The sequence below is a fragment of the Leptosomus discolor genome, chromosome 4, assembly GCF_034619465.1.
Source record: "Leptosomus discolor isolate bLepDis1 chromosome 4, bLepDis1.hap2, whole genome shotgun sequence".
NCBI lineage: Eukaryota > Metazoa > Chordata > Aves > Leptosomiformes > Leptosomidae > Leptosomus > Leptosomus discolor.
In genome coordinates, this window is record NC_141394.1 from 27,446,180 (window position 1) to 27,467,776 (window position 21,597).

The following is a 21,597-nucleotide window of genomic DNA, read 5'->3' on the forward strand; positions in this document are numbered from 1 at the left end:
GCTTGCTGTATTTAAGTTTTGAGCTTTCAGCCACCTCGGAGTTATCAAAACACTGAAGGTGGTAGTCATGCTTTTCTCTGCTGTGGAAATGGATTTTATTTCTTTTAAAAGTAATTTCTCCTTTATAGCAATAGCGGAAAAGGTTTGGGGGGGGGGGGGGGCATTGATTCAAACTTTTAAAATAAAAATATTTTACTTGGCCTCAAGTGGAGAAAGGAAGGCCTTATCCACAGGGCCATTTTGAACAAGCTATAATTGAGTATAAATGTAGCTGTAAGGAGAACACCTGCTGCAAACACTGGTAATCCTAGATGAGTACCTCTGATTATATGAGCTTGGAGGCACATGTTAATAAGTTTTGATGAAATAGTGACTAGATGAGTGAAGACCAAGTTGCATCTGGTATTAAAATCCAAAGACGTATGTTTGTGGTCTTACTCTACAGTGTAAAAAGCTGGGAAACAGAATTGATACCTTGCTGCCTTCTGCTGTGTGTGCTTGGAAAAAAAAAAGTGATGTCTATTTTAGTCATCTGAATGAGTGCCCTGATTTTCAGGGCTTCTGAGCACTTACAGTTCTTTCGTTTTTGACACTAGGCACCCAAGTAGGCCACTTAGATCTGTGCCTGCATAGTGCTCAATGCAAGATTTAGATCTTATTTAGCAGCCAAAATAGCAAGTAGATGCAGAAAGTCAGACTCTTATTCTGGAGCGTGTGCTGCTGGGGGCTATTTGTTTTATTTCTTCTGATGGCTTGCGAAGGCTTAAAAGTGCATTAGAGTCAAACTGTGTTTAAGGAAAAACAGTGATAGTTCGTTGAGGGAAAGAGCTGAAGTTTCTTTCAATAGAGAGTTTTGACTCTACAAAGTCACTGAAGGATTCTGAGTGATTCTTCAGCAATGGCTTTGCTTTTTTTGTGCAGTGCTAGGGATGCAACAATTATTAATGGATCCATTACTTCCCACTGTCCTGTTCCCTATCTTCAATTTTCTTGGGGAATGTATGCTGAAAAGAGTCATGGAAAAGCTTTTTTTCCCTGCAAGGAGAATGCAATTGTATGAGGAGCTGGTCTGGCTCTATCTGTTGTTTTTGTGGTATGGTGTTCAGAAAAGTGTAGTCTCCTACAGGCTCCTTTGGGTTAATGTGCTCCTTCAAGAGATCTTTCCATTTACATTTGAGATAGTCTATCAGGAGTCTCAAAGTTACAGCAATTTAAAAAACAGAACAGGTAAAACAAGAAACCTTACCCATGTCATTGGGCTTCTTCCATTCCCCTTTTTTGTAATTCTCCTCCTTCAAGGTACAAATGGAGTTCATTGTTGAATTGAAAGGCTTACTGTTCTGTAGTGGTATCTACCCGATCTTTCTTTGAAGAGAAAGTTGACTATGTTAGAGGATCTAGTTTCTTTCTGCCCCTCTTACTGGGTAAGATTTGATCTTTTTGAGATCAGTTTGCACATTTGGCATGGAAGTGTTTTGTTAAGTAGTACACTTTAACATCTGTTAAGTGTGCTTGATACCATGTCAGAAGAATTCCTGTCTCTTTTTAATAAGTAATGGGGATTTGGTGTTACACCTGCAAAGTGCTAAATACAAAATTGTTCTGTTAAGCTGGAGATTGACCAATGTTCACATTTGAGCAGTGAGTGGGTTCTAATTATTCTATTCAGACTTACTGAACTCCATCTACTGAGAAATATTCCACTCATCGGTGAAGGCTGTCAGGATCTGAGTCCTAAGGGTAAATATTTTGTAACTCTGATATTGAGGAAAACCACAGTGGAGTATGCACATACCGAACCCCATGGAGGATGTGATTGTTTTTCTTGTACTTTCCAAGAATGACAAATAATTTAATTCTTTTTGAGATAAATAACTTCTGTCTAAACAAAGGATTGTGCATCCAAATAACCATATATTTTTTCAAGTATGTAAAATGATTTGCTAACAGATTTTTTTTGTGTGTATGTGTTTTCTTTCCTTTTCCCTATAGATTTGGCAAGATTTTATGTTTGCGTGTGCACTATATCCAACTGACCAGAATTTTTTGGAATCCGTAAAAGCAGAAGTTTCTCATCAGGTATTTTGTCCGTGTGTCAAAGCTCTATTTCCCATTACCTATTTTTGATTGATTAACTGTATACGTTAGCTTACTAAAAATGCTTATTTGGAAGTGTTTGTTAGTGTACCTTTATGTAGCAGACACAAAATGTCACCTTGCTAAATCTTCTTTAACTTAACTTGCAGAAGTAGGCAGTCAAGCAGAGGTACAGGCCTTCCTCATGTTCAAACTGCTGCCTTCTCAAGGATGTTTAAGAGCATTCACTGAGAGTGAGCTCTAATTATTGCAACATGCCTTAGTACGGAATTTACCCTTCACATGTGGCTGAGTAGATGAGGATGGAGGCACACGTGCATATGGTGGATATATGTCAGCATATTAAAAGTTTGCCACTCTGAGAGTGTATATTGCGAAAGTTTGAGCCTAGTGGAGAGCTGAGGGAATAGTGAACAGTGCGGATAAAAATGGGAATTGTAGGCTCCGCATATGTAATATGCATATGAACTTGTAATTCAAGTAGTAATGAAGTGATTTTTTTTAAAACTGTTATTAAGAGAAGTAATTTTGCTTGACTTCTGAAACTGTAAGTTGTATTTCAGGTAAGGCGTTTAAAATCCCATCCATCAATTATTCTGTGGAGTGGTAACAATGAAAATGAAGCAGCAATTGCAAGCAACTGGTTCTCCATACCTTATGCTGAAAGAGAAGTCTATATCAAAGACTACGTGACGCTTTATGTGAAGAACATCCGAGAAATAGTTCTCACTGTAAGTAAATTCAAGAAACTGTAAGGAGGTATGGCTTGGCAAAAAATTTAATGTTTGCAATTTTGAGCAACTTGGGATGACCTTTTTTTTTTTTTTTTTAAAAAAGAAAATCGTTTTAGGAAAAGAAAAACACCACATTATTGAGGAATTGCACTTTCCAAGCTCTTGTAAAGAGCTCTCTAAACTCAATGGTTATCTTCCAAGTAAAACAAACCAAAAAATTACTTAAATCTTTTAACACTTGGTGATATGTAAAGGAAGACCTGAAAAATGTAGTGGATCTTGCTTCTTTTTTCCTTCCTGTTGTTCGTACCTCCAGAAATGCCTTCACTTGAGTGGACAAAAATCAACTCACTCATTAATTAATTAATCTAGATGATCAGATTTCCTTTATCCTGATTTCGTGGAAGGATACTGTAAGAAGGGTTTAACAACCCACAGGCCTTTTAATAGCAGTTGAAGAAATTCATAAAGATGTGCTCTTCTAGTGTTTGACATAAGTTTTTTTGCTTAAGCAGGTAAAACAAAGCTGTGCTAAACATTGCCCTCATGCTGTGTAGTCATTATATTGTGTGTTTTTGAAAAACAGACTAATGATATTTTACAGTATATGAAGGCAGAATAAAATATTTTGAGGTAAGACTTAAACCGTCAGCATGCAGACCACAAGCACCTGGAATCTGTGATGAAGTCTACTGTGATTTGGCACTACTCATTTTGCACAGCTTTTGAGGTTTTATTTCTCTTCCTAGAAGTATTGCAGTTCTTTATTTAATGGAATGTGCTTTGAACTAACTTTCATGTGTATATGTAGAGTGAAATTGTTTTAAAAGTCCCAAATTGTTGTCACATAACTGTATAGGGATTAACAAACAATGCTTGAACCACAGGTGAGTGTTCTAAACTCCGATTAGCTAAGAGACAAAGAGTTGCGAGAGTGTTGTCCAATTAGAACTTCCTTCTTCAACAAGAGTATCAGTTTTTAACCTAAACATGCTAGGTAGCCTTTTCCTATATCCTTTGTATAGTATGATTTTACTGACTTCAGGATATGATAATTTTAGTCTAATCTCTGTCCTTTTCAGGATGAGATAGATTTCAAGTTATGAGACTCATGACCTGAAGTTTCTCTTTGCTAAGACACGCAATCAGTGTGTAGGTGACAGCAATATTATTGCTTGTTATTGGAGGCTACTGGCATTGTCAGAGTAGTTGTATTCTGAGAATTTACAATACCTTTCTACTGGAAAAGTGGAGATGTGAGGAAAGAATAAAAATGAGTCCAGATCTGAAAGAACCTGCTGAAAATGATCCTGCTCTTGAGGGCAGTTATGCATTCTAAATGGTAATGGTATCTTATATTCCTGCTTAACATCTCGATTCTAGATTTCTATATTTCAGTTAGTTTTTTTGGAACCAAGTTGTTTGTAAAGGCATGCTGTGGTGGTTCTGTGATTAGCTATATGAGTTGGATGGCCAGTGCATGTGCTGCAAAGTGAGGTGCTCTGGCTTGATGCTGTTCTTTAGTTACAGTTCACTTGTGAAGCGTTGCTGTCCAGGATGGACCATCTTTTGTTTTAAACCATTAGAATAACTATTTTGAATGCCAGAAGGAACCATACAGTGAAATGATTTCAGGTCCTCTGTAATACAAGCCAGCTGAGAAAACATGTAACTACTAGCAGTATTGGACTGTATAACTAAAAGACTTCTATGTTTGAGCTAAAGACGTTCAGGGAATCCAGGATGTCCTGTAGTAAATTGTTTCAGTTAATTATTAGTCACTCATGTCAAAAAAAAAAAAAAAAAAAAAGGATGGGGAACAGTACTATTTTTTAAAATGAAGCACCTGTGCAAGTGCCTTGCTGTATTGTAGCCAATTGCTGTAACTTGTGACTAGTAACCATCTCAGGCCTCTATCTTACTACAAATAGGGTGCTAAATGAATTACACCTGCAAATGGATTCCTTCAGTACTTTGTAGGGTACTGCTAAAAGATTTAGCATACTAAATCTACTGAGGCTATAAATAAAGGCAGCTCTGAACAATTTGAAGTGTAACCCTTCTTATAGTCTCATCTATCTTAATGTTCAGAGCCAGACAAAATGACGATAACCTGCAATGCTACTGTCTAAGCATTAGTAGCAGAATACCTTGCCTTTGTTAGGACTCAATTTAGGTGACTACTTAATAAGAAAGAGGAAAATCATGGCCTTATTCCTGCAAAAACACTGCAAAAGTAATGATTTTTCCATAAAGAAGTCACAGTAGTCAAATATTAATGTTCCTTGAGTTTATTTTTCACGAGGCACACTTTAAATAGCTTTCATTAAGAATTCAGAAGCACATAAAGATAGAAAATCTCTTGATGTGAGGAGAGAATCCCTTAGAACAGCAGAGCAAGCAATATCATGCCCAGCTGTCCTCCAAGAACATAAATAAGAAGCTACTTAAGCAAGTAAAGATGATGAGTGTTGTGACACAAAGGGGAATGTTTCCTAGGTGGTGACTCAGAAATTTGGAAAAGGCATGTTCTCCCCTCCACCTCCTTTTCAAAATGTGGTCTATGTATTCAGATGATAAAAGGCAATCATTCTGTGAGAGGGTTGTGGTTTTGTTTTGTTGGTTTATTTTTGTTTTTTTTTTAAATCCCAGGAAGATAAGAGTCGTCCTTTTATTGCATCCAGTCCCACCAATGGCTTGGAATCAGTTAAAGAAGGTTGGCTCTCCCAGAATCCTTATGATACCCATTATGGTGACACTCATTTTTATAACTACATCAGTGACTGCTGGAACTGGACAGTGTATCCTAAAACTCGTTTTGCTTCGGAATATGGATTTCAATCCTGGCCTTCCTTCAGTACAATCGAAAAGGTAAGCCCAGGCTTCCACACCTTGCTGTCCTCTTTGCTCTCGTTTAGTGAGGGCAATGAGTCTCTTCCCAACAAACTACAGCATCTAAGCTGTAGTTGGGATAATACGTTGTTAGGTGTGGTATGGCACAGGTGGGATAGAAGTGTGTGCTCGTGTGGAGGCAGGGGATGAAACGGGACTGTTTCCTTCCTCAGTGTTCAATATATTTACCTTGATGTTGCAAGGGGAACCAAGTTTAGATGAGAGACTATTACGAGACTATGAATTTTAATAGTAATTCTATTTTATCTATACCTTAATAGTAATTGCCTAACATCTGTCTCCTTTTGCTGTGTCTAAGGATATGTGTTCATTTAGAAACAGAAGAAACATGACAAATGCTATGAATTGTGCAAATGCTATGAATTGTGCCGAATTCTAAAATGTTATAATTTTTACCAGCTTCTATTACTTAAATAATTTGTTTCTTTATGTATTGCCTATAAGAGGATTTGGTTTTGTCTCCTGTTAAATTTAGATATTCTATGTTTTATCTTATTTATCCAGTTGGAGCAGAGACGTATCATGCTGTTTGTCCATTTATTCAGAGAGAGATGAATATCATGTTGATACTCATACATGCAACTAAAAGAAGTTCAGAATGTTCTTTTTGAGTTTGCTGGGCAAAGTATGTTATCTGAGACATAATCAGTACATTTATCCATATTAATAACAATGAAAGTTATTCAATCCGGCCTAAAAAGGAACAAATTTAAATAAAAAGATTTTTATAGAGACTGTAATTGCAACAAAAGCTTGACAATAATAACTGTATGAGCTATGCTGCATTGTTGTCCTTAGTTGAAAAAAACTGTTTCATGATAACTTGTTTTCAGAGGCAGGTTTTAAAAATATACACATTATTAGAATTTATAGCCCTAAAAACTTCTGTAACTTTTATGCCTAAATATGTTTGGCTAGAGTACATTCTTCCATCTTAATCTAGGTGTTTCTGATATACTTTAATGCAAGCAAACCTCTGAGGTCCCTTGGCCAAACTGAACCTTAGGACAAATAAGCTAAATGCCATTGAGCCAAAAGTTGCTCTTCTGGGTTCAACAGTAATGTCTGTTTTCACTTATTTGTACAAGGAATATACTAAGCAAAGGGTGTTCTTGATTCAAAATCTTTGCTTGACTGCATGAGGCACTATAGAAATATATTACCACTTTTAAAGGGTTTGGATGATGTCAGCAGGCTGTAATGGATATCCTTTCCCGACTACCCTGTCAGTCATTAAATGCACACTTTGCCTTTTCATTCTGATCTCTTAGTTTTGTGTTTTTTAAAAGGTTTCCTCTGCTGAGGACTGGTCCTACATGAGCAATTTTTCTCTCCATCGACAACACCATGAAAATGGCAACGATCAGATGCTTCAACAGATTGGGCAACATTTCAAGCTTCCTCAGAGCACAGACCCCATAAAGAAGTTCAAAGATATGATTTACCTCACTCAGGTAACAGTGATGTCTTCAATATAACTAGCTGCCAATACTTGTTCCATTAGATACTGTCAGTTAAAACTGGGCCTATTCGGTTAGGTAATGTTCAGTCATACAGAAAGTTTCTGCACTGAAACACTGGAGAGTGCAGTTTAATTTGGAACTAGCTTGTCTCTTCTTTATTGGAAAGAGAATCCAGTTTTCATCATAGAAAGGCTGGAATACTTCTTGGGTAAATTCCCAGAAACTGGCTTACCTGGGAGAAAGTCTGGCTGTGCATGCTACCTTGTTCCCTGTCCACAGCTCGGCCCACTCAAGAAGCTGGCTGGGGATGCAGGGATGTGCTGACCTTCCTTGGTACACAATGATGCCTAGTAGTACACTGTTACTCCCTGTTCCAGGGTGGTTATGTTTTGCTCTTCATGTGGCCCCTGTAGGCTTGCTGCTTTGGTTTTTGCCACAAGGAATACAGGAGCTTTTGAAATAGGATTGTTTATAGACAATGCAGTTCTCTATGAATGAGTTTATTACTAGGTTTTATTCTGTTAGAGACTCAAATATCAGTATTTTGGAGAATTTTTTTTTTTTCAAATCAGTAGGTTATATTTTGCTCTTCATCTGTAGTAGTTTACCTTATGCATCTTTCTTTCTTTGTGATTTCTATTTGTGACTTTTAAATGATGTTAAGTGACTTTTTAATGGTATTAGGCATGTTGAAAGTCCTGTTACTTTTTGTTGTATTTAAAAATTTCAGAAACACTCTTGATGGAAATACCTGCACATTCACTACGTTTTTAATGTTTGAGAGCTGCTGTCAGCAAGTTTTATATAAACACAAAACAGCTGGAGAACTTTAGGCACCAATGACAAGAGAAAAAGGATAGATGTTGCTGCGAAATTGAACCAGGGGTAAAACTTTTGCAGTGAGGTCCTGACTCAAAAAGCTATGAGAGTTTCTGCAGAGTTAAGTCTGTCATGGCCTTATTAACAGGCTAAACAACTTAAAAAATACCAAATTAATGACAGCAAAAAGGATAGGGAGAGTAAACTTGGCTGAAGTCATTAACTAGAAGTGTTATTCTTTAGGACAGCTCAAAAGGTAAAGATAACTTTTTCCTTTATTTTGAGACTTTCTTTTAATACCTTCCCAGCCTAGTAATACACTTTGTGAAGAAAATAACAGGCCCTTTGGCTTCTGTTGAGAATTTGTCCAATGAAAAATTCTGAAAAGTGTTTTTTAAATATGAGGTGGGGAAGGAGAGAAGTGGCAGTGGAGGTGAAAAAAGGTTGCTCTTCTGGTGCACAATTTTGCCTTTATGCTGGAAATGTATGTTATACATTCAGAGTATAAGGATGTGGACGTGATAGTAATGTATAGTGGAAGTAGTGCAGCATAACATTATTTTGCAACTCGTGGGTTTTTTTACATTAATTTAAAAAAAAATATTTATTTAAAATGTATTTTTCTTTCCCTTGTCTTCCATTTGCATTTCAAAGAGCCTGTTGCCCAGTGATCTTCACTGTCTGGAAGGCAAGAAGTGGCCTCTCCAGAGTTTCTCTAAAAATACTGCTTGTAAAGCTATTGGGAGCTGCTAGGAATAGATCTCCTTCAAGCAGAGGCCCACTGCACTGCAGGTGTATACTCCTGAAGGCTCAAGTTTAAAGTCATGTGCTGTTACAGTGAAGCCTATGTTGTATGTTAATATATGCACACATGCTTTGAAAAGAAAGTAAAATACAAAATACAATGCACCAAAAATATTTTTTGTGTGTGTTTTTCGACCAAGGTGATGCAGGCTCAGTGTGTAAAGACAGAAACTGAATTCTATCGTTTTAGTCAAAGTGAAATAATCAAGGGAGAAGGACACACAATGGGAGCTCTGTACTGGCAACTCAATGACATTTGGCAGGCACCTTCATGGGCTTCCTTGGGTAAGTTTTGTGACAGTCTGGTAAAAAGCACCAACTATCAGTCTTGTTTTGTTTTCTTCATCTGCAGGTATCAGAATAAGAAGTACGGTTCTGCTCTCTCTCTTGCACAACTTTGCAAACTTTGAAGATGTTTCTGTCCATCCTTAAGAAATGCTTTCCAGAAAAGTGTTCTTTAGGATCATCGTAATAGTCTGTGGAAGAGGGTAAAGAACAAAGCAATTCTTTTCCTGTGGAAGTTTTGCTGTTTAAGTTCAGATTTAGCAGCCACCAACTCTTACCCCTGTTTTAGCAAGGTTTAGTTGAGAGAAGTTAAAATTGTATATAATTCCTAACTTCTTAAAAATATATTTGTTTAAGCAGTATTCTCATTTCTCCCAAGGAAATAATATCATTGAAGCCAGACAAAGCTGCCTGTTAGGAAGCAGTGATGGTTAAGATTGAGGGCACAACGCCCTTGTGAGGTAAACTTCCAGTTACCCTTGCTTTTCTTATATAGAGCTGGGTCTTCCTGAAACTGTGTGATATATCACCCAGGTTTTTCCAGAGAAATTTTGTGGGGTTTTGCAAGTTTAATTTTTTTAAAATTAGAAAGATAAATTCTTTTAAAATTGGAGACTTCTTAGAAATTCCATTTCCGAAAAGACCTGTGCTAGAAATCCCTAATTATATTTATTGTCTCAGTTGTACGGATGCATGTGTGTACCCAGCCACCTCGGGTGAGAATTGTCAGAGGGAGCTAGTGGAATAGGAGGGTAAGAAGGAGCATGCATGTATAATTATGCTTTCCATAATCTCAGCAAATTTGGTTGATTTTTGTTCCCCCTGCCTGCCATAGTGAAATGATCAAAACCTCTCCCTTCAGGAGGCAGTAGGGCACTGTCAAAAAAACTGCAGAACTTTTATCCTGTTCTGAGCAGGATGAGATTTAGTATGTAAATGCTAGGCAGCTAGGTTTCTTCTGTAATGAGTTGAGGGAGAGATGGTTTTCTCCAGTGTGTGATTCATTGTGTCCTTAGCTGTCTAATAAGTGGGATGAATTATCTTCTCCATGCTGAATTTGATTTTCATAGAACTTCATATGACATCTCTCACCCAGCATATCTTGTGAGAAGCTCTTTATAGGGGAAGATGACTAGCTGAGATTTGGTGTCTGATTTAGTGTCAGGTGAGGTGAATTGCTCCTTATGACTAAATTATTCTGCTACTATGCTATTTATGCGCATATCTCCTTATAGATTATATTTTTTTCCTATTAGAACACAAAAATGGAGTAAACTGATAAGTCACTTAGGCAATGAGAAATAGGGAAAGAATGTGTGGTATGAGGGAAGTGGTGTTTCATGTTCTGAACGTTTTGTCTAGAAGTCATTTTGAAATGGAGCAGCTGTTCTATGGCAGCTGTATAGGACTTGGGTAGATTCTTTTTCAATTTTAGTTATGTCTCACGTATTCTGTTTTTGAAAATCTTTAAGAATTTCATGTGTGAAGAAATATGAGTAAACCAGAAAAAGCTAAGAGTTAGCGTGAAGTTCTCGGTCTGTCCTTCGAATAGAATGCCATTTAGCCTTGCTTTTAAAAACCAAATTAGCGCACCCCATTCTCTCCCTCTTTCTCTGGGAAATGTTTGTCCTTCTTCTCCCCGTCTTTATTTTTTTCTTCTTTATTCATCCAAGCAAACTAACTGCAACCAACAAAGGAAAACAAACCAGTAGAAGAAACAGGCTATTTTATTTAAATGTTGAGGCAGCAGTTCAACTATAATGATCACCTTTCTGGCCTTCCTAGGATTGTATTAGGAAATGGAACATCCCATTGTTCATTCTTATGATTTTGGCAATGGCTGATGCTCTTAGGCTTTAAGTGCCTCAAGAGAAAAAGATGCTTGGAAAAATCTCTCTTTGTAAAGACAGGTGTACTGATCGATGAAGTGAACGTGGAGACCATAAATGCCTTTTTAAGTACAGAGCTGATGTCATTGTAGAAAAATATATCAAATACTTGAATTATTCATATGTTGTTGAAGTTAGTTTACAGAGAAGAAGCTTAGCAGAGATACAGCTGTCCCTTTGTTTTGTTCTGTTCCCTCAGTGGAATGAGGAAGGGTTTAATATTCATTTAATTAGGCAGTGGGATTTTTGAAATGCTAATGGCTGAAATTATGCAAAACTTCAGAGAAATTAGTTTTATTTGCACTTCAAAAACACATTTCTGCATCTTATTAGATGGCACAGTAGTATCACCAATGAGTGCTTCTTATTTAAATCTGTTATTTCAGAGATCCATGGAGGGGCTTACATAATTTCCTGTACAAAGCGGAAGGGTTTCTTCATGAAGTGGGGAGGGAAGAAGGTAGCAAATGTTTCTCCTTTTAACTTGGCTTTAAGATGTTTGCTTGGAATTGAATGAAAGCACAGCACAGCACTCCTGTCATAGTACTTCTGCCTTCAGTTCAGAGTTCAACAGCTTTTGCCACAACTGGGTTTTGATTGTTAGCGCCTAGTTGCGGAGCAGGTTGTGCCGTGTTGAATGCTTTAGCATCTATGCAGTGTGTTTTGGTGAAGAGCGCTGCGATACACATGGCAATTTACCTCACTCCCAGACAAGTGTCACCTTGAGGTATCCAACTCAGTTGTTGTGAGCTTCCCTTGAACAGATAACTGGCTTTTATTGCAGGCTCAATATTTTGAGCCCCTGGTGAGCTGAAACCGCAGGCTATTATGGAGAATAATAGATCTGAATTCATGAGAATGAGGCGAGGAAAGAACAAGCAGCATGTTTCTCAGGTTGCATTTAATGGTGTGAAGTGATTAATTTAAAATCCATGCCGTGGAGAACTGTTTGTTCTCACTCCCAGCACCAGTGTAGAAAGCTTCAGGGAAGAGTCAGAAAAAAGGATACTGAGGTCTCATTACAAACCTAATTTTAGTTTCCTGTTTTGAAGTTTGATACCGCAGACAGTAACAGACCCCAGGTTACTATCAGGAAAAAAATGGGGAACTTGGATTTCTTGAAGAATTCATTTAAATGTAGGGGGAGCTGGTGAAAACCGCCCCAGGGCTGTTTTAAATAACTTTTGACGCTTGCCTTTGGGCATGCATGTCTGTAACAGGAAAGTTTAAGCCCTGAGATTTCTCACGATAACGACCTGATCTCCAGTTTTCTTACGTTCATTTTTAGGTCAGGGTGGGTATTTTATGTGCAACTTGCCTATTTTTAAATAAAAAAATGTGACTCTGGTCTTAAGGAAATCAAGACAACAGATGAACTGAAGAATGTGGCTTTTTTTTTACCAATGAGTTTCAGTTTTCTATACTATCTGAAGTTACTTTGACAATTGTATTATCAAGCTCCTGTTGCTGGAAAAGTTACCTTTGGAAGACCCTTCCTGTGTGAAACTGCTCCAGCAGTTGAGCTTTGGTTCCTCAAAATGACTCTGGATTTTCTGGGAAGGGAAATATCAACCTTAAAAAAGCTGATCTGAGGTAAGCAGGCTAGTGATATTTTCAAACATCCCAAAACAACAGCTGTAGTAGTTGAACCCAAGAATGAGTTTTGAAATGGTACAAACTTTTAAGTGTGTGGTTTGTTTGCTTTTGTTGGTTAGTTGGGGTTTTTTGTTTGTTTGCTTTTTCCTCCAGAATTGTAGTGCCAAGTTTAGTCTGAGTTGTTTTCTCTACTGCGTAGGTTTCTTGATGATCTCTGTATCTGCTGCCTAGGTAGAAAACCTTCTCCCTTTCCCTCCAGTGACCACTGCAATGTGGTTACATAATCCAGTTGGAAATCGAAGCACAGCAGAAACTGACGGTGGGGCCCTTTCAAAGAGAAATGGGATTTTATATTACACTAAGTAACAAACTGCTCTACTTCAATTGCATTATTCATTTCCATATTTAAGGCAGTTGAAGCCTAGATTTTCATCATGTAAATTAAGCTGAGGAAAAAATTCAAGTCAGCAAGCACTGAAACCTCAGCCCATGCGGGATAACTCGTCTGAGCTCCTGGTGGCCTCTGTCTGAGGCCTGCAGTGAGCAGCATCTATTGCATGACAATTGAAATTCCTGAGAGTCTTGTGGCAGTCCTGAGGGCTTCAGGGAGTTCAGCCCCTCCCAAAGCCTGAGGTTAGGTACTTGTGCCCATTTCTCATTCAAGGCCTGTTGTTTCTATTTTTTAGGTCAGATGCTGCCCTGCAGTTTAACCTGTTTCAGATAATCCATTCCCAATCCAAATCTCTCATCTTCTCAAGTCTTATGGTCCTGAAAAGTTATTTGTTAGCACTCCCTTGTTTTGTCAGAGTTCTCCTTTAGGCCACCACCGTTTTCCGCCAAGAATTGTCCTTGGAATACAAGAATGTGGCTTTGATCATATACTGAACAGCACCAACAGGCTGAGTATGTTCATCAGTTTATCAATAGGCTGTTTTGAAAAAACTCTGCAGCTTCTCATGAAGTTTTCTTTCAGACTTCATCTCTTCGGTTTGCTTCAAGGCTGTTAACTAGAATGCCGGTAGTGTTTCGTTGACAAGTCTCATCTCATAGCACAGATGAATCTTGTATGGGTTTTCCAGGGAGGTATAAGCTTTTCTTGCCTGTTCTCCAAGCTAGGTGGTTGTGAGCTTGTTGAAAACAAGATGATGTGCAAGATGCTAAGCTGGAGCTCATGCACTTTGCGCTTCACAAAGTTCATTTCAGGGATTGCCAGGGTTTAGCTCTTTCACATGTCTGTGGAGTATGGGCAGAGCATGTTCAGGTCTGCCTCCGAAAGCCACAAACACACCCTTTAAAAACTACGTCACTCTGGCTGAAGTCCTCAATTATGAAATAATTGAAAATGCTAAGAGCTTTGTACAAGCATCAAAACACAGAGAGGTAATTAGTTACCACAGAAACATATTACTGGAAATATTTTTCAGCATCCCTGAACTTTAAACCTGTTGCATAAAACAGAGAGCCAGAAACAAGTATGAAACCGGTATCTAACTTTTCTTTCCTTATGAGATGATGCTGCCGACTTGTTACTTCTTCTTAGTGCTGTTTCAATGACTAGATAATGGTTGAGCAAAGACAGAATTAAAATGCTGATAGTGGGTGCTAGATGGAAAATTAATAGAGAAAGAAATGGAAGCGGCTTCTTTCTCAACATGATTGTGCAGCAGTGTTGCATCTGGCAGAGTTGCATTTTTCTGAGAGGATGCAATGTTTGATGGCTTTTCCAGTTTGTTGATGGCAGACTATCAAAGTATTAAAAATTAATGATGTATTGCTTTCCATCAAACAGGCAACGCAAACGGTTTGGCATGTGTCTACTAAACCCTGTACAGAAAGTGTTGTGTCTAGGTCTTGACAAATTCATTTTGCCTAACTCAGAGCCGTCTTTGGTTTGAGAACTTGTTGTTTTTTGCCATCATTGCTATTGGTGCTCCTCTAAGGAAGAACTGAAAGAGGAGGACTGAAAAAGGGGGAAGAGAGCGCTTTGTATAAGCACCAAAAGTCAGATTATTGTCTCCTTACAGAGGTGGCAGTTTGTGGCAATGCCACCAATGCCCATGTGTTTGTCTGGATTCTCAACACAGATGCCCTAGATGCTTGCTTAGTATGTAGTACTCTTTGTTAATGTCACTTGTCTTTAAGGCTTTTTTTAATTGAGTAACAGCATAACAATGATAGGACCAGAACTTAAAATGTGACCTTACAGCAAAGCTCAAAAAAACCTTGAAAGATCATCAGATCCCTTCCAGAGCAGAGCCTTGGCTGGAAGAAAACAAGAGTAACTTCAGTTCTCTGTACCTGATAGAGGTGAAAAAGGGTGGAGAGGGATGTTGTTATTGCCATAGCAGGACCAGAGAGCACAGGAAGGGATTTTGTGCCAAGACCGTCTTGGGTTCACTCTGAATCTTTCTCCCTTTTAACCCTTTTCAGAGTATGGTGGCAAGTGGAAACTGCTTCATTATTTTGCCCAGAACTTCTTTTCACCACTGCTGCCTGTGGCCTATGAAGACAAAGGTGTGTTGCACATTTACGGTGTCTCAGATCTTCATGCGGACCACAAGCTGACTTTGAGGGTAAGTGACACCCCTCTTGCCACCCTTGTGTCCCTCCCACTTGAATGAGCTCATCTTTGTATAGTCAAGCTTCAGTAGGTCCCTGCTCAAACACAGTGAGGTGCAATTCTTCTCTTGACTCTTCTTAGGGGCAACGCTGTCCTCTATTATAGCAGTGTGTACTGCTTCATAGAACAAGGAATTAATTTGCTTCCTTATAGCCTGAAGGTATAGGCGTGAAATTAACTATTCTGTTGAAATCTTAAATGGATTGATGGTTAAATAGAACAAAGAGTGAAAAATGGTACCTCACTACTTAACAAAACCCGTCCCTGGATGTTAGAACTAGATTAACTGACTAAGTGGGGAGGGCAGTGTGGGGGTGTGGGGGGAGGAAGGAAGGATTGTACTATTGCTTGCCAGTACTTAAACTACACTGCTTTGGGAAAAAGAACTAGATTCTTTTCTGAAATATCAACAGAACATCTAGGTGTACATTAATAGCAAAGTCACCTATGCAGTGTCACCATGTTATGATTGATGCCTTAACTGTTTTCTGATAATGCAATAGAAATGTTAGGATTTCTTAGGCAGTATTTGGGCTGCTGAGTTGTCCTGTAGAACACAGTCTTGCTTTTCAATTTGTTACGTTTTATTGCTGTTTATCATATGGCAACCAGATCCCAGATGAATTTAGGGGCTATCTTGCACTACGAGATATAATTCCTGACATAAAGGGTATCCCATGTGAAAAGGCAGGGAAGGATAGATAAATAGACCTAGAGACCTGGAATGACTCACTCGTCATTTTGGAACCAGTAGCATAAATATGTCAATTCCTAGTTCACTACTCTGTCTAGCTGGCTGCCAGGAATTTTCAGATTTATTTGGTTACTTATATATAGAAATACATAGTATAGAAAATGGTTGCAATTTCTGGATAGTCAGTTCTTTAGAGTAGGACTGTGCTTAATGAAACTGTTACAGTAATTCAGACCAGAAATAAACAGGCTTAAATTCAGATTTTCTGATAATGTCAGAGGAGCATTGGCAGTAGGGTAGTTCTGATGAATACTGTGTTTTGCGCTTCAAGAGAATTTGGAACTTAATAGATTTGAAAGGAGTTAAGATCTGTTCCTGACTGCAGACCCCTGTTAAGGTCAAATGTAACCTGAATTGTATGAAGAGATAGAATGCTATAATTCTCATTAAGTGCCTATCTTCCAAATTATGCCTTTTTTTTTTGCCTTTTTTTTTAACATGAGAGTGCATTCATAATGCCTGTGTGATCTCTGTGAATGTGTATTTTACTGTATTAATATAATTTTCATAATCCCTTTTAAGATGATGCAGTTTGTGTCTGTTTAACAGCGATTGTGCAGAAGCTTTAGATTACCCTGTGGGGTTACATCAGATAACACTGAGCAATCTCAAGAAAATCCTTTGTTTGACTGTTTTTAATCAGGGAGGGGAGGAAAAAAGAGTCAACAAATTAGTCGCTCACTAATTCCCTTTCCCAGTACTCCCTTGGCAGGAATATGCAATCCCCTCCTCTCAAGGAGCCTGGAAAAAATAAAAAGCCTTGCAGAGCAACAACAGATCCAGACTGTTTGAAATGGACTTCTTAGGTTTATATAGTTAATTATTATGCCATATTAATTGTTTACATCTTCGTGGAGTTTCTTGCTAGGTGGAAATAAGCTGGTACTGTCAGGAGAACACCTCTTGCAATGGGCAGCAATCCAAAACCGAGGATGCTGGATTATTTTCACAGATGTAACTTTTCTTCTAAACTTTGTGCTCTCTCAACATGCTTGATAGGTCATTGTGCACGCCTGGAGTTCTTTGGAGCCGGTATGCACCCTTGCCAAAGACGGTGTGACTGTTAAAGCACAAAGTGCTGTCCCCATCTACAAGGAATCCATAAATGACTTACTGGAAAGATGCAAAAATTGTACCAGGAAAAGCTGCGTGATTACTTTCTGTCTTGTGGGAGAAGGCGGGCTCCAGAGTCCTATGAACCATCACTTACTTTCATCACTAAAGGATGCTGTAGGACTACAAAAGTCCCAGCTTAGTGTAAGCATCAGTCATGCTAAATTACTGTATTTGGTTTTGCTAATCTTACTGTTTTGAGTTGTTTGCCTGCTATGCAGTGTCCGATTCCACGTAATGTTCTTTCTCTTTAGCTGTTGCAATTCTAGCTTCCATGTCAAGTTCAAAAATCAGACTTTTTTTTTTTTTTTCTGTGAAGAAAAGCTTATATCTCCCTGGAAAACCCATATGCATATCTAAATATCACCGGTGGTGTGGTTTTGTTTTTGTTGTTTTGCTTTAAATAATGAAGTCTTAATTTCTTTTTTCTTTTGATTGTCTTTCACCTGACTGCTGCAGCATTGCTCCTTTTGTCCCTAGATAGAACTCTCGGATCAGCGTACCATCACTAGCATGCAATATTGCATGCTCCTTTCCTCCTTGTGAAAGTCCCAGCCCTCCAGCTAAGCATTCTGATTTGCATAATAGTGATTATTTCTTAATATCTGGCAAGTGTGTCAATCTTCTGAACAGGCACAAAAAGCATCAGTGTTGTATATCACTGTCATTTAGTCCATTTGTTGCTTTTCCATAGATTTCTTCCGCTCCTAGCAAGCGTGCTTTATAGAGAGAGAGCAAGCATGCTCTGTGTGTGTACACGCATTTTGTTAAGCCTCACTTCTTAGCATGTAAATCTTATTGCAAAATTCTTAATCAGCAGATTGGCAGGATGGGGACCTGTGTGTCCTCACATTTGGCTTCCAAACTGCACCTTTGCTCTTAAGAGGTAAACTAAACAAGAAGGGAATAGAGGCCTTTAATCTGTTTGAATCTGGACGAGCATAATTGCTTTACAAAGAGAAAATGGCCCAGATTTTCCCCTCTTATCTCTTTCATAGCAGTATGGTCTGCCTCCTGAGCGTACAAAAGAAAGAAATCAGCCTGGTTTTGTTTTTGTTTTTTTTTTCAGCTGATAGCACAATCTGGAGTCTGAGTCATGCTGGGTTTTTTTTTTGTGGATGACATCATCAATAATAAAAGCTCTGCAACTGGAGCATCATTGGGAAATTTCACTCCTTTTTCCCATGGCTCTGTTGTCTCTGCAGCGCTAACTAATAAGGATAGCTAGCAAGTGTAAATGTAAAGTGGTTATTTTAAGAAAGAATGTAGCTATGGTTTTAAAAATTATTCTGTTTTGTGAGAAGCCAGTGCTTCTATACATTGTTACTAATCAACTACTAGACTTTCCAATACATCGCCAATCCAACTGCGGCTCTTCACAGCATTGCTTTTAAAAAACTTAAAGACTCTTGTCTTTCTTCAGAAAACACAAAATGTAAAGGATGTGTGATTTTTCTTAAAAATGAATAGCATTTGCTGTCTTGTAAGTGGTACGTGGTTTTTGCACTTAATATAATTTGTCTGCTTTTTATATATGGTTAATTGGTATTTGAAAATGATGTAGAATAATATTTCATGATGTTGAATGGGGAGTGCTGCATGAAAATGCATCCTGGTTGTCGTTTTAAGCCTCTCTGGGATTAACTACTGATAGATCTTAATGTAAAACATTATAGCTTGTCCTGATATTTCATAACATAACTGCCTTGTAAATGTAGTGTGAGGACTTCACTGTCATGTTACACAGAATCGCAGTGCATTAAGATGAGGTGACCCTCTGTTTTACTGTGACTTTTACCGTTTTTTCCTTCTGTGTATTTCTATTACCGAGTAATCGGAAAGTCCAGCTACTTTAGTACCTGTGAATGTATGGGCCGAGTGAAGTATGTCGGTGAAAGGACAAATCACTTTCACTGCAGTAAGTGTAGGACACCAGCACTAAATATAAGTCAGATTTCCATTTATTTGGTTATCTTCATAAGATGATGGTAAAGTGATAACACTTCATGGTGTTTTTCCACAATCTGTAGTATTCTGTAGGAAGGCTATAATAACATTTTCAGTTTTTGCATGATTCTTATGTATGAATCTTGTTGGTTTGACCTTTTGTTCCAGAAGAGAATAGTAATTTTGATCAAATGTTGTTGTTCAGTCTATTTTACTGACATGCAGGTGTTTCCCAGTTTGGGTGTAGGTGGGTTATTCTTTAACATGTATATTTTAATTATTTATTTTTCTTTTTCTTCCAGGCCTCTGTATCCCAACGAGATGGCACTTATGTATTTGTTCTTCAGACCACTGCAATTGCTCCATTTGTTTCTCTGGATGTAGGGAGTATAAAAGGCAGATTTAGTGATAGTGGTTTCCTCATGACCGAAAAGAAGAAAGCAGTTGTGTTTTATCCTTGGGAACCTACAAGCATTGAAGAACTAGAAAAGTCACTGACCTTGACCTCTCTGGTGGATGTTGCCTGAGGATACTTAATTTCCTTCTAGATAAGGAGTGAAACTGAAAGAGGAAAAAAATTAGACTAATTTGACTAAAGTTGAAGCGATGTACAATTTGAGCTGACTGGAGAACATACTGTCTATTCCTGTCATGTGAATTTTAACTGCTGGTTCAATGTAATGATATCAACAGCAAAGCTTGCCTATAATATGTGTTGTGTATTGAAAGTAAGGCTTTCTCAGGTAATGGGAAAAATATATCCCGTGTATAAACTGGGAGGGGTGAGTCAGTGCAAGAGAGCTAGTCTTGAGTTTTCAAATTTGCGTGACATTGGAGCTATGAATTCATCCTAACTAAGGGGCAACACAAATATGCACCTCCAGACTATGGTTGTAAAAAATCCATGTATTTTCTAGTTTCACTATGCCATAAGTTGAAATTCATCTTAGGGTAACAGCAAGGTATGTTGGGGGGCATGGGGGAAGGGCAGGGAGTGGAGCTGGGACCATCTCCACAGGTATGCCCCCCACTTGGAGTGATTTGATCTTATCTGCAGCCAGATCAGGAGAGCACTAGTCCCACCCTTTCAGATCTATGGCTGTCACTCCTGTCAGGTGTCCTGCCTGCCTCCTGCAATGTAAGCTTCCAAATAGACATGAAACCTGGGTTGTCTAGTCAGACATCAGGCAGATCTGTTCCCCTTCTGAAAGAGGAATTGAGTAGGAGATTGTTTTCTTCTCTCTTCTCATGCAACCTTGAGAGCTCTGCGTCTAGCTCTGTCTCTTCCCAGAGGGCTGCAGGTGCAGTCAGAAACCTTTTGCTGCCGCATGGGATTCTGCATAATGTGGCATAGTATGAGATATGCCTGGCTGTGGGAAAAGGAACGGGGAGAAGAGTTGACCAAAGGTGCATAGAGAAAGGAGGCAGCATGGTGAAGACGTGGTCACGTGAGAGGACCACAGAGTCACAAGTGACTCTGTACATTTTCTCTAGTAGATGCATAGACATTGCTGCACTGCTGTTGTTACCTCCTGGCATTCCTCATGAGTGACCCTGTGCTTCACACTGATCCTCTTCTTTCCAACAACGGAAAACTTCAACATCTTAATTTCGCTTCTTTGTGTGTGGGTTCCCCATAGAGGACACAGTTGACTGATTATTAGATCTGGTGGCACACAACTCCTTAGTGTATACAAAGTAATGGTGCTTCACCTTCTATTCTCTTTCCAAGTAAGTTAGAATCATATAATCATAGTTTGGGTTGGAAGGGACCTTTAAAGGTACCCTCAGGTACTGGAAGGTCGCTATAAGGTCTCCCTGGAGCCCTCTCTTCTCCAGGCTGAACAACCTCCACATCTCTCAGCCTGTCTTCATAGAGGAGGTGCTCCAGCCCTCCTCTGGACCCAACAGGTCTATGTCTGTCTTTTACTGAGGACACAGTGCTCCAGGTGGTGTCTCACCACAAGAGAGTAGCAGGGGAGTTGTTTTTAAAATGTTTAGGTTTCCCATTGAAATGTCATCTCATTTTGGCATTTGATACAAAGGAAATAAGCTTGCTTCAGCACGAGGGGCTGCTGTAGCCTGTGGAGCTGAAAGCCTAAGGGTTTGGCTGTCAGGAAATCCAGGCCACTGAGCTGTGCTGTGGGTAGGTTACTAAACATTGGGCTTGGCTGTCAGATGTGGTTTGAAATGCAGCTGGGATCTTGCTGAGGGTCCACAAGGGTCCTCTCACAGTCCAAGCAAGTATTAATTTTCTTGCAAAGCACCTAGCAGAAATCGGCACTTTACAGTAGAAGGTGTTTGAAGAAGCTCTACTGGTGACGTCCACCTTCATCGTAGAAGCACCTTGTGCGTGGTGCTGGGGGTCTGGAGCACATGGGGAGAGTGGCTGTGTGTTCTGTTGGTCAGTTACAGAACTTGGAAGGGGGGGTTGTTTTCTTGCAGCGATCACAGTTTTAATGGGCAAAGAAAGAGACGAGCATATTGACGGATGCTTAGCGATCTCTGGTGCTTTTTGAATTGGATGTTAACCCAAACTGACATACTCTTGAGCAAGACGAAA

General features: G+C 38.9%; 1 protein-coding gene across 1 annotated transcript in view; it reads left to right on the plus strand.

Annotated features, from left to right (window-relative positions):
- MANBA (mannosidase beta) overlaps positions 1 to 19,697 on the plus strand; it is a 50,483-nt gene extending 30,786 nt beyond the window's left edge. The window contains exons 10-17 of the mRNA XM_086464083.1: positions 1,993 to 2,079; positions 2,661 to 2,828; positions 5,484 to 5,702; positions 7,034 to 7,198; positions 8,971 to 9,115; positions 15,031 to 15,173; positions 16,974 to 17,231; positions 19,337 to 19,697. Of these exons, the coding sequence (XP_086320209.1) occupies positions 1,993 to 2,079; positions 2,661 to 2,828; positions 5,484 to 5,702; positions 7,034 to 7,198; positions 8,971 to 9,115; positions 15,031 to 15,173; positions 16,974 to 17,231; positions 19,337 to 19,561 (1,410 nt within the window). The 3' untranslated portion in view covers positions 19,562 to 19,697. The remainder of the gene's footprint in view (positions 1 to 1,992; positions 2,080 to 2,660; positions 2,829 to 5,483; positions 5,703 to 7,033; positions 7,199 to 8,970; positions 9,116 to 15,030; positions 15,174 to 16,973; positions 17,232 to 19,336) is intronic.
- The last annotated feature ends 1,900 nt before the right edge of the window (positions 19,698 to 21,597 follow it).